Source organism: Microchirus variegatus (genome assembly GCF_963457635.1).
Source record: "Microchirus variegatus genome assembly, chromosome: 7".
NCBI classification, from domain to species: domain Eukaryota; kingdom Metazoa; phylum Chordata; class Actinopteri; order Pleuronectiformes; family Soleidae; genus Microchirus; species Microchirus variegatus.
The window spans coordinates 8,656,029-8,669,338 of record NC_139808.1 but is presented as its reverse complement, the minus strand read 5'-3'; the positions used below and the strand labels follow the sequence as shown (position 1 = coordinate 8,669,338).

Genomic DNA, 13,310 nt, shown 5'->3' with positions numbered 1-13,310 from the left:
CTGCCTCTCCTGCCCCCCCCCAACTCTGTCCCCCCCACCCCCTGTCCTGACTGGGTCCCTGTGCTGCCAGCGGTGAATTGGAGCACTCGTCGAAGGCTTTGCAAGTTGGTTTTTCGGTCTGGCGCCGCCTCCCCCTGGGGCCGGCGTGCGTTCCCAGCAGCCCGTGGTGCCCTGTGCCCCCCCCTCCCCATCACTGCACAACAGAACCCATGCCCAGGGTAAGTATAAAACGCAGGGCTGATCCCACAAATCACAGTCTGCAGGTTTTGTCAGCTGAAGGTCAGAAATCATCAACGATTACACCTGTAGTTTTTGGCCAAATCAGAAAATCCTCCTTTTTTAAAAAAAATCCTTTCTGGTGACTGCAGGAGGAGGTGCAGTGCGTCCGCCAGGAGCCATGTGCCTCCCTCACACACTCAACATGGACAACAAGCTACAAGGGGCTGGACAGGGGGGAGGGTATTCACTTCGAACACAAGACGGAGGCGTTCCACTGGAGCCCTTCATACACCAGGTGAGAAAAATACTGTGTAATAATGTATATATGCAGTAATAATTTGACATCAATGTACACTGATACATTTGTTGCTCTAAACTTCTAAAGTACACCTTTTTAAGGCGTGGTTCACACTGAAACATTGTGGCTGCGTTGCGTGATTGCTGCGTGTCTTGATTTGGCACGCCCGTCTCCCCACAATACCAATTTGTTTACGAGTGCATGTTCCCAAATGTTCTGCTGGCGCCTGTGTGTGTATGTTTATGTGTAGTTTTTTTTATTCTCCTGCTTGTTTTAAGTGGTTGTTTGTAAACAAAATTATGTTTGTGCTGAATTACACATGGAAAGAAAGCATCAGAGATGTCGACGGTCTGAGAGAGAGAGATGTAAAAACACAAACCTTCTCAGCTCCTCCCTGTTTGATGTTGAATTAACACAAATAAATAGCTTTATTTATGATGACAGTAGGTATAAACATAGTCATGTTCTCCTTTTGTAAAACAAGTATGATCATTGGTCATGTTCCTTCTCAAACTCCAGCCTCACCTGCTGACTTTTTTGCTTAAGGGAGAGAGAGTGAAAGCAGCACTACAAATAACCAGCGTACCTGTGTACTGCATGTGTGCCTCTGATTTTAGTTTAGCGCTACTTTAGAGACTCATTTTAACGATCGGGAGTCACGTAAACATGGCGTCACTCACGTCTTTTTCGGGTCATTCGTCATGGAAATGCATCATGCGTTAACGTTAACAGTTGATGCCGTTAACCGCCGTTAACACACCCAGCGCTAATTATAACCTACACAGGGTTCTCTTGTAGTTGGAACCTCTATGATATATAATATCCCTCTTTTTCATGTATTCAAATGTATACATGAAAAATGTCATATTACTGGAACAATGTCAATATCATCAACAGATTTATTTTCCCAGTTTCCTGGGAACTGTGTGTGCGTCATGCGTGAAAAATAGGAGACACCTGAGCTTAAAAACAGATGCACATCATGCACAAACGTGTCTCACACATGAACACTCTCATTTGCTTTTTTTTTCTCCTGCACACTTCCACAATATCATTACTTTTATACCCGTGTAAGAGGAGACTGTCACACTATCCATTTCAACACGTTCAGACTTTGTTACATGTTGAGTGTTCATTTTCATCTAGTCTTTATCGTGGGAATATAATACACTTATAAATGTGTAAATGTAGTATAACTGATACTATGTTGGGTGATGCATAATCAGATATTAAGTGATAAAATAATAAAACGGATGAAATAATATGAACCACATTTCAATTTTGTACAAACACTACTTTTTGTATCACTTTTTTTACTTGTTTTCACTCATTACTTCATGTGTTTGTGTATATAGGTTGGAGGTCACACTAGCATGATGCGATACGATGACCACACAGTGTGTAAACCTCTGATCATCAGAGAGCAGCGCTTCTACGAGTCTCTGCCTCCAGAGATGAAGGAGTTCACGCCAGAATATAAAGGTCAGTCACAACCTCTTTTATCTGAAAAAGTGACATAAGTGGAATATTTCAGTCGTCTAGCAACTTTTGTGCTCAAAGTAAAAGCAGCTTTTTAGCAGCTTAAGAGCCAAAAAGATCAAGGGATGCAATTATCAGACACAAACACATCTCAGAATGTATGTACAAAGAAAATGTTTGCAGTTAAGTTTAAGCATTTCAAATCAAAATGGGAAAACTTGCTCGAGTGCATAGAAATGTGTTATTGCAGGTTTTTGTAACAGACTCAGGGTCACTGTCTGTGCTCAGAGTCATGGTCTCTGTGGGAATAAATACACTCCATTTTATTTTGATGACATTTGAGCAAGACATTTGTTGCTTTTACTGCAATCTTGAACTTCTGTTGCTTTCAGGGGATGTCACCTTTCCTCCAGCTTACCCTTTACATTCTATTACTCTAAATACCGTCTGTGCAAGAGTAGACGAACGAAAGCGAAGGAAGGAAGGATGTTTAAAAGTGGTTTATCTGCTCTGCTCCTCATCTTGAGGCAGACACACACACACCGTCGCTGTTTCTACTTGCTTTTGCTATAGTAACAGACCCAAACACACTTTGACAACCAAGCACGCACACGCATGCAACGTTTTGGTGAATAATGGAAGACGAAAGATGATGATGATGATGATGTGGATGGAGCAGATGTAGCTAATCACGTTAGTCATGGCTCTGTTTCGGGGTGGTGTGTCTCTAATTCATGACGGTCAGACAGCAACACAAGGACACGAGAATTTCAAAACAGTCTCACAAAACTGTTAGCATGACGAGATGTGACTAGTTGTTATTGGACAGACGTGTACTTTACATACATTTTCTCACCACCACGACATCCTGTTGTTATTGGTCCAGTTGCTCAGACAACATCAATGTCGAAGGAAACCTCTTAAACCCAGGATCTCTGCTCTAATACCGCTGTGCTGCTGTTTTAAATGACAGCATAATAATATGATTAGACACAGATTGCTACCTGCTCAGTAATAATGTTTCTCAGCCTTCTCAGTTTGACTCTTCACTTTGGACTTCATACATGGATTTTCCTCCAGTCTGAGAAACTGAACTAAGATGAATGACTAAATGAGTGGAGCTTTTCAAAAACCCTTCCTTGTAAGACATTTATATAGAGTTGTTTTATCTATTAACTGATCCTTAATTATTTTATAAATATTTCCCAAAGTCCTGACAGCATCAGTGCTTATTCACTGTGAACTTCCTAATGACAAAATTAATTGTCAACTGTTTTGATAATCGATTAATCGGTTTGAAGCTTTTTTTCATGATTAAAACAGAATTTCTGATTGTTTTAGCTTCTTAAATGTGAATATTCTCTTCATTTCTTTGCTCCACATAACAAAGAAATCGTTAAAACTGAATCATTTCCGTTTGTGGACAAAACAAGACATACAAGAACATCGAAATTTCCAGGTTTGACAAACACTGATCAACGTTTTTTAACATTTTCTGAAATGTTATGGATAATCGATAGATTAATCGTTTACGAAAATAATCGGTAATTGCAGCTGTAATTGCAATATAATATCATGCAGTTGTGTTGTGGAGTTATTTTGGCTTTTCAGTCCTTTGTCACTCTCCTCTACGTCTAGTGTCTCATTGCTTTTAACATAATTCTGTGTCCATATTGAATTGAATCCTTGCACCTCTGTTGGCTTTTACAGTCGAATATATATGTACAGCAAAATGTCTGAGAGTGTGTATTTTTGCTCTGTCCTTTTAGGGGTAGTGCTGGTTTGTTTTGAAGGAGATTCTGACGGCTACATCAACTTGGTCGCTTACCCTTATGTGGAGAGTAACGCCGAGGGGGGACTTACAGAGTACGAGGACCGCGATCCCCCCGAGAGGGAGCAGCCGAGGAGGAAACACTCCCGCCGCAGCCTCCATCGGTCGTCGTCCTCTTCCGAACACAAGGATGAACGACCTGACAGGAGGGAGCCACACGAGGGTGACGGTGTCTCTGATAAGTAAGATCATCATATTAAAGTGAGAGGTTTCTGAACAATTAACAGTGTAGAAGATCAATTTACCTCTTTTCTAAGTTATATATCATTACAAAATGAATGTATTCTTCATTGTATCCCAACAAAACATTTTATGGTATTAAATTAAACTACTCTTCACTATTCATTATTTTCTGATTAGCTTTAAAGACTTTAATGATTCAGGGTTATTAAATTACTCAGATTTCTATTCTCTATGCTCTATTCTCAGACTGGTCCTGCACTGAAACATCTCAGGAACTGTGTGATGAATTATCATGAATGTCTTTGCTCTTTCCTTTTTCTAAAACACCACCATGAGGTTCATCTTTTTTGCTATTTTGATTGAAGTCTTATAACTGCTGCTGCTGCTGGATTGATTTCCATTAACTCATTGGCTGCCGACCATTTTCAGCACCAAAGTGTTTTACAGCATTTATTTTCCAAGACCCACAAAACGGTGTGTTCTATGATGATGTAAACACCGACACGACCAAAACAAAGAGTAGACTCTCTTCTTTCATCATACGTCATTGGCGGTGAACGGTTGTCTTTGAATTGACTCATATAGACGTCATTGGCAGCCAATAAGTTTTAATTTAATTGTTATTCCGCTCCAATTGCAAATGCAAAATGAACATGATGAATGTGCTGAAATGAGAAGAAAAGCAGCTGATGAGCTCAGAGATGATCAGAGTTCCAAGTAGCTACAGTTTTTATCTGTACATTCAGTATATTCTTTGTCTGGGATTAAACTTGGATTTGATTGAGACCACACGGCTGAAATTTGCAATTTGAAAATTTAAAGCTTTAAGTCCGATAACACCAGTTTGAACAAAGGCTCACCAGTGGTCTTCTTCTGTTCTCCTGCAGTCTAGTAGAGCTGAAGAGTCCCACGCTCAACCCAAAGATCCACTCGGACGTTCCCTTCCAGATGTTGGACTGGAACAGCGGTTTGACATCGGAGAAGATCAGCCATAACCCCTGGAGCCTCCGCTGTCACAAACAACAGCTCAGCCGCATGAGATCTGAATCCAAGGACCGAAAACTCTTCAGTATCCTTCCTCAGCCTGTCACATACACTGATACACACAGCCTTAAATCAGTTACTTGCTGTTTCCAGATCTCTCACAAAAGACCTTGTCTTAGTAAACGTCATGTTCCTTTTGTCAAAAGGTGATAAAATAAGACATTATCTACACTCCTCACTGCCCACGTCTTTAATTTGAATATTAGTCTGTACATTAAGAGGCGATGAATGTAAATGTGAGTGAGACTGTGGGAAATAATAAAGAGGGAACATTGGAGGTTATCAGGTTAAAGGTTTTGTTTTGATCTTCAGTTCAAAGTGAGCAGACTGCAGCTGCCACGAAAACAGCTGAGGAAAATGGACAAGCAACGCACGTACACACACACACACACACACACACTCTGTCCCAGTGAGGATCATCTGTTTTTAGTCCAAGCAGATTCAACAAGGCTGCTGTCATCTCAGATTTTCTGAACAGAAGTTTATTACCATATAGAACATTATAACAAACAAACCAAATGGATAAAAACATAGGACATTTTTTATGTTTTCATCAAACAACCGTTTGCTCCCTAACTCTAGTGTTTCACCAGAGTTCCTGTTGTTGGAGAATGTGGTCCACCACTTCTCATACCCCTGCATCCTTGACCTGAAGATGGGAACCAGGCAGCACGGAGACGACGCATCCGAGGAGAAGGCGGCCAGGCAGATGAAGAAATGTGAACAGAGCACTTCAGCAACTCTGGGAGTCAGAGTGTGTGGCATGCAGGTAAAAAGAGCTGCATACTGGAAATAGAAACGTGAGTCCAGAACTGTCCTGAAGATAGACCGGGGTCAGTACTTTCTGCATCTGCTTGTATGCAAAGGTCTGCTAGGGTCCAACTTGACATAAATTTCATCATCATCATCATCTTACATGGATGAACACTTTGCGACCATGCGTAGTGTCTGTACATCATCGTGCAGACACCTTTTCCAGTCCAGTCAGTGGCACGTTCTTGTTTTGGTCAAGAGTTTGGAGTCACCTAGACATTTTTGTTGTGTTTTCCATTAAAACTCAAACAATTTTATTCATCAAAAGAGTTGCAAAATGAATAGAAAATATAGTCAAGACATTCACAAGATTAGAAATAATGATTTTTATTCCAAATAATAATTTTGCCCTTTCAAAGAAACCGCAAAACTGTCAGCTGTGCTAACATCATTGCACAAGGGTTTTCATCCAATCCATCCAATAGCCTTCCAGCACGATTAGCAAACACAATGTACCATTAGAACACTGGAGAGATGGTACATGAACAATGTAGAGAGTGTATTTCTGATTCATTGAAAAAAAGAGCTTTTCCTTAAAAAATAAGCACATTTCTAAGTGACCCCAAACTTTTGAACAGTAGTGTATAGGAGTAGGTATGAGGAAAAAACGTTGTACCGTGTTTTTTTTTAATTTTTTTAATTTTTTATTTTGAGTGGTTTTCCATCTTCCTCTTCAGGTGTACCAACTCAACACCGGTCACTACCTCTGCAGGAGCAAGTATTATGGCCGTGGTTTGTCGATTGAAGGCTTCCGCCAGGCCCTGTACCAGTATATGCACAATGGAAAGGGCCTGAGGCATGATCTCTTGGAGCCAATCCTGAATAAGCTTCGCAGCCTGAAGGCAGTGATCGAGAGACAGGCGTCGTATCGCTTTTACTCATCTTCACTGCTCATCATCTATGAGGGAAAGGTGAGTGGGGTTCAAATTTACTATCCCGTTTTCGCTTGCATTCATTTTGCCGTAAATACATTTTACTGCCCCGTAAATGGAAAAAATATGCTTGTTCCATTTTTGTTTGGAAACTCCAGTGGTGGCTTTTTTTTCAGTATAGATGGGTAAAAACGGATACTTCTCACCATTGTTGTGTCTCATTTGTAATATTATCTGCAGAGAATCAACTTCCTGCTTGCACTGGCACCAACACGCTGGCAGCTGTAGCTGAGTCACGCTGCAGAAAGGAAGTCTTCATTTATTTACAGTTAAAGACGCATAAATTGACAAAGAATCTGAAATATTATGTCAGTGAGAGGCGTCTGGGTCTGCACATGCTGTTATGAATTTATACTAGGAGAGTGAGAGACGAAGCCCAGATGAGGTTTGTTTATATTCCACGCAAAAGTGCAACCAAGGCTGAATTCAAACCGGGCAGAGAAGGCCAAAACTGCCCAGAACCCTGTGCAGGTATTTGATCAAGTTTAAGTTTGTTTGTTAATATGTTTCAGATTCTGTGAATTAAAAAAAAAAAAAAAAACATATTTTGTACCCTTGGACTAACATACCCAAAAATAAATGGTCGGTAATATCATATTGCTTAGCATTGGGGAATGAAGTTGCTGTCAAAGAAAGACATTTCACATGAGCACATTAGTCATTACTGGTCAGTATAAACATTTATAGTAAAAGTTGTTATGTAACCGCAGCTGTCTGAGTGTCTGATGGATGTTGTAGCTTTTTTTTTCTGGAAGCCATAGTTGTTCTTCGAAAGAGGTGAGATTCCTTAAACTGATGCATACAACAGCTACTGGTGTCCTCAGTAAGTCACCTGCTTCAAGTCTGAAGCCTGTCTGAGTGACCTGTGACCTGCAATAAACGGACATTCGTTGTATTTGTAGGTAGATAGAACTAGAATCATTCTGATCCTCACCAGGATTGTTGCTGCCTTGTCCCAAATATGTGAGGACACCACCATGTGTCAGCAGAACTGAGCAGAAATCTTGCGTGTGACTGGAGGGAATACCCAACAGCACACAGCCACAGACTCTAGCAGATCAAAGCGTGCCTGTCTGTACACTGTGATGATAGTAAGTGTGCTGGTGTTGGGTTTCCACAGAGTTTCCACTGTCCTCAGGACTGTACGTTTAGAATGTCTGGGGCAAATGAATGTGAATCCCCTCTTCTCTCTCAGGCTGTTGGACAGTTTAAAGTCATTGTGCTAATGCTTTTGTTTAACTCTGGTTCATACTGATTACTACTCTACTGTTTAATTCTGTTTGTAGGACAGTGAGGCCCCTCCAGTCCTCGGCTCTGGGCAGCACGAAGCCCGGCAACAGAAGACTCCTGTGGCTCTTGCAGAATCTGGGCCTCGTCCCTTCACTCCTCCAGCCCCTGACACTCCATGTGAAACGGACACGAGCCAGAGCCCAGACCTGCGGCCTCTGTCCTCTCGGGCTTCTGGACTGATGGCTTCACCCTCCCCCTCCCCCTCCCCTCACCCTTCCCCTTCCCCACAGCCACTCGCAACCACCACGTCAGACTGTCAGGTTCCCCCTAAACCCTCACCTCACCCCCATCCAGACTCCTCCTCTCCTGCGCCCAGTTTAACGCCCCTCCCTGCTCCCCCTGCCCCCCAGCCTAAGCAGCCCCCCCTCGTGGATGTTCGTATGATCGACTTCGCCCACTCGACTTTCAAGGGTTTCCGTGGAGACACAGCAGTACACGACGGGCCAGACCTGGGCTACATGTTCGGACTGGAGAGCCTGATCCACATCCTAGAGAGCCTGCAGGATGGCAACCTGCCGTAGCACCACACATACACATACACACACACACACACACACACACAAACATCCACACTCTACTTTTTGTAAGTTAGTTTAGGTCAATTTTGCTGAGACGTCTCGGCTGTAAATTTGGAACAGGGTTCTCCGGGACGTCACCATGGAAACCTGGGCATTCTACAGTCAAGTAGTTTCTATAGCAACAAGCAGGAAGTGGGACAGTGGAGCTGATGTGGAAAACCACTCCCTCACACTCACTGGTTGTACATGTATACTTGTGGGGACCCTCGCTGTTTTTTTCACCCAACTTGGTTTCCACTCCACGTCCCCAAGTTTGAGCACCTGAACCCAAACTGAACTCAGTATAGTCCCTCGCCACATGAAAATGCATGTTACGCTCCATTCGGACAGGATTTAGATTTAAAACTATTGTTTGTGACAGACATGGAGGTCACTTAGGACTCTGTTAAATTAAAGAAATATTAGTCCATTTTATGAGTCTTGTTATCATGCAGCTGCCTGCCACAGCTGCTCTTAAACTCAAACATTGCCTAGGTTTTATTGTAATCATAATTACTGCTTGTTTACACTCGGTAACTTTTAGGTGTAACGGTTGTAAAGCCACATGAACCAATCGACCAAAGAGCTGATATAGAAAACGGTTATCGCAACTGTCCTGAAACTTTCATTCATTCATTCGTCGTCTACCAGTGTCCTGAAACTTGATTTGCAATTTTAAATTAAAATTTTACAGAGCAGAAATGAAAGAGGGAAGCCATTGAATGTCGCAGAGATTCCATATTAAAAAAACAAAAAAAAAAAACACTATCTCACTTGGGAATGAAGGGGGTCGCCAAATTAAACTTTGAAAGAAAAGAGTGCCTTCATTTCTGTGGTCTGACGCTCAAACCTATCATTGAACATAGACAAACGACAGCATAGATGCACACACGCGCACACACACACACAAACACATGCCCTGGGATCATTTGTCTGAAGAGCTGCTCCATGCAAGACGGAGCAATCCTCCAAGAACAACCAATCAGCCGAATTCAAGGAACCTTCCACTGAAGTTGTTGGCCCACACTCCTCACCTCACTCCCCACCCCACAGAAACCAAACCAGGACAGATGGACAAACTCTTTCCTTTGAACACACACACACACACACACACACACACACACTCAGAAACGCATACAATCATCTGTTAAAGCAATAGATGGCGATGATAGACGGCAACTTTTCTTCACCCGCAGTGCAAAGGGGCAGCCTTGCCCTCAGAGAGAAAGTGCAAAAATTTGCATCATAGATGTAAGCTTTAAAGAGAGAATATAGATATTTTTTTTAAAAGCTATTTGTCCATTTTTTTGGGGGGGGAGTTTAACTCTAAAAATGTTAGTCGTCGGTGTCCTGTAAAAAACAAAACAAACAAAAAAAACATCATCCTCTGGGTTAGTGCGTCAGTGTCAGTTCCCCAAATGTGGTCCAGTGATCTTCTATATTTTTCAAATTGTCAACAAATCCCATGAAAATAGTAATAACGACAATAAATAAGTTATTTGTACTAACAGGTTTCGTCTCAGTGTAGAAGCTTAATAATATTTGATTTATTTGTGCCATAACGCTTCATCGTCGTCTGTCGTCTGATCATTCATCACCATGAGCAAACGTGTAGTGATGCTTTTAACTAGAGTTTATAAATCTGCTGCAGGAAAAAAAAAACATTTATTTTATAGCTGATGATGGATGAATTACTTTAAATTACTTATGAGCTTTACCTCCCCCAGTGGTTCAAACTCCTCCTTTTAAAATGCTTCAAGATGAACAACCCTTGATCCGCTACTGATGAATATTAACGGTTGTTTTCAAATGTCACGAATTAACTTCCGATCTCAACCTATGTGATGTGATCGAGAACATGTTAGACACGTGGGATTTGCTGACAGTCACAAAAGTATAGATTACTTGCAGCCTTATTCTTTACAGAAGGATTAAATAATAGGTCATAAAGTTCACTCCAAATAATAATTTAATGTCATTCAGCCCGGCCTCAAATGTGTTCGAGACACAAAAACAAATCGTCATCATCCAGTATGTGTCTATGTCACTGTTTTATCTCCTCTCATCAGTCTGATTAGATTGGGTCAACCAATCACACACGACCTCCAGAGGCCTGGGCCGTGACACTGCACCGCCCCCTGCTGGATGAGAACAGGAACCCAACCCCAGGACCTGGACTTAAAAAGAGAGCAAATATGAATATTTTATTTTTGGTTTATCAAGGTTGATAATTTATTTTTTTATTGTACCTTTACCCATATATGTCGGGGGGGTAAATGTTTTGTCTTTTACATGTCTCTTTTCCCCCTAAATGTATAAGATATAAAGAAATGTAAGTGCTTCAGAAGACACTGTGTGTGTGTGTGAGTGAAACGTCACAAGTATTAGCAGTATTATTCGAGCTGACTCGAGTCTGGCTCACAAAGCCAGAATGATCAGGCTTGAGTCTGCTCACTGAGTCCCAACACCGGAATTATTTCAATGCACTTGGGTGTGTGTGTGTGTGTGTGTGTGTGTGTGTGTGTGTGTTAGAGCAGGTGTAGACGCCATCTTTAGTCTTTGGTTTGTTTCACTTCACTGTTAAAGCAGTTGGTAAAACTGCATGCACGTCTACGCCCTCCCGTTTGAGTCGGTTTCCCAGCGTTGCGTCCGAACAGTCTTGTTACAGCCCCTCACATCAGTCTGATGCAACAACAGTCCACCGTGTCATTTCAGACCCTCAGATTTATTCATGGAAAAATTAGTCTCAATGATTGATCGGAGTCCATTAGCAGCATTTTCTGCATCTGACATTGTCCTGTTTGTTTGAACAGTGGAAGTACGTGAGATTAAATCTTTCCAGAAGCTTTTCTGTTTGTGTTGTAATTACTGACTGAACAGCTATTTGACGTCCTCGGGTGAAGACACCACCTCGATCTACTGTGTTGGAAAGGTTACATGGTTTTTGATGCAACACCGGGAGGTCACTGTGAGTTCTTAAAGAAAACAACACAGTTTTAACACATTATATGTGTTTGTTAAACACCTACCTACATGATGGTACCTGGAGTGGACTACATGCATATCTTCAAATGTTTGTAAATAAGTCCCATCCTAAGTACAACTGTGAAATATTGCCAATCAATTATTGTAGTTTATTTTATCTCATTTTATGGAAACAATTGGCCGAATAAAAGGTTGCGTGTGTAAATAATCCACCTGCAGCTACGACATTGGACGGCTCAATGGAAACTAATAACGTGTCGTTCAGCTGAGTTGCAGGTGTGTGAGGTGCTCAGTGACACAAGCCTCTCAATTATTCACACCATGACCACTCAAGCGGTGGAGTGAAAGGTGAAGACGCAACAAGCCACAACAAGCCACGTCCTGATGAGACATAAAAGGTGACAAAAAGCAAACTGAAGCATTGTTGCAATTTGTTTGATGGGCGTGTAGTTGTCGTGCAACAAATTAACGCTCTCATTATCAAAGCACAGTGACTGCAAGTGTTTGAGCTATATTCTGTTCTTCCACGGTTCTAACAGGGTCAGCCCTATGTTCCCACATTTCTATGGATTTTTTTTCACTGAAAATCTTGAAAATCAGGCCCTATGTTCCAACATTTCTAAGATTTTTCTCATTTCTAAGATTTTTCTCAAAATGAAACCCTATGGAACCCTAGGGCCTAATTTTGAAAAAACTGTTCCCGTTCTAACTGCCACTAAATATCCTATAAATGACAACACTAGCTACCCATTAGCTGCCAGAATATTACACTTTTTCTCTTTTCAAAAACTTGAGGGCGTGTCTAAAATTATGGCTTCATGATGCAACAGGAGCATAACTCCTCAAACAAGGTTGTCGATATAAAAATTTTTTTCAGCGCCTTTAAAACTGTGGTCTTTTATTCATTTATGAGTCACTACAACTGCTCCAACAACACTACTGTCTATGTTTTGATAGCTAGCTAGCTAGCTGAGGTGTCGTTGTCGCGCATATGTGTCTCACCTGGATGTGAAAACACGCAGAAAAGCTCAATCTAAACTAAAGTGAAGTAGAGAAGAACAGAGAGAGGAGCAGACTCCACTGAGGAGAGAATAAAGCTTCATTTTACATAATTTAAAACCAAATTTTTAAGCACTCTTTAAATGGACTTGAAGCTTCAGCTACAGTGCTAACTTTGACTTTGATGTTTGTTTGAAAAGAAATACAACAGGTATAGGTAAAAAAAAAAAAAAAAGTCTCCTGAACTAGTTTAAAATAAATTGACGACCACATAATTGATCTAAGAAAACAGACTTAAACCAGAGCTCAACTATGGTTTGAGAGAGGCCTTTTTAATTACTGCTGGTAAAGACAGGAAATATTGTTTTGTGTGTCTGTAGCTTTACTTCTTTAGATATCAGATAACTTTTCATGATGTCAATTCTGCACAAAATTCTTCTTCGAGACAATCTCGGACAATGCCCTTCTTTTTCGTTCGCAGGATCCCAGCAGTGAAGATCAGGGATTTTTCTGTTGGGCCCTCCTGCTCTCAATCAGTGAACCTCACTCAACACAGGTTGAGATAATTTTGGTCTCAAGACGATCAGTCACCGTCTGTTTCGTCCCAGACGATCACTCGAGGGATCCCACTTCTGACACCAAGTTGTGTAACAAGACTACAGCATAGAGTTCAGGTCAGA

General features: G+C 41.4%; 1 protein-coding gene across 1 annotated transcript; it reads left to right on the top strand.

Annotated features, from left to right (window-relative positions):
* On the top strand, positions 1 to 11,396 carry ip6k1 (inositol hexakisphosphate kinase 1). The gene is made up of 8 exons (XM_083892714.1): positions 1 to 218; positions 369 to 514; positions 1,873 to 1,999; positions 3,766 to 4,009; positions 4,898 to 5,079; positions 5,648 to 5,823; positions 6,545 to 6,778; positions 8,086 to 11,396. Exons 2-8 carry the CDS (start codon positions 398 to 400, stop codon positions 8,608 to 8,610), a joined length of 1,605 nt encoding a protein of 534 aa, XP_083748840.1. The 5' UTR covers positions 1 to 218; positions 369 to 397; the 3' UTR covers positions 8,611 to 11,396.
* Positions 11,397 to 13,310: the final 1,914 nt, after the last annotated feature.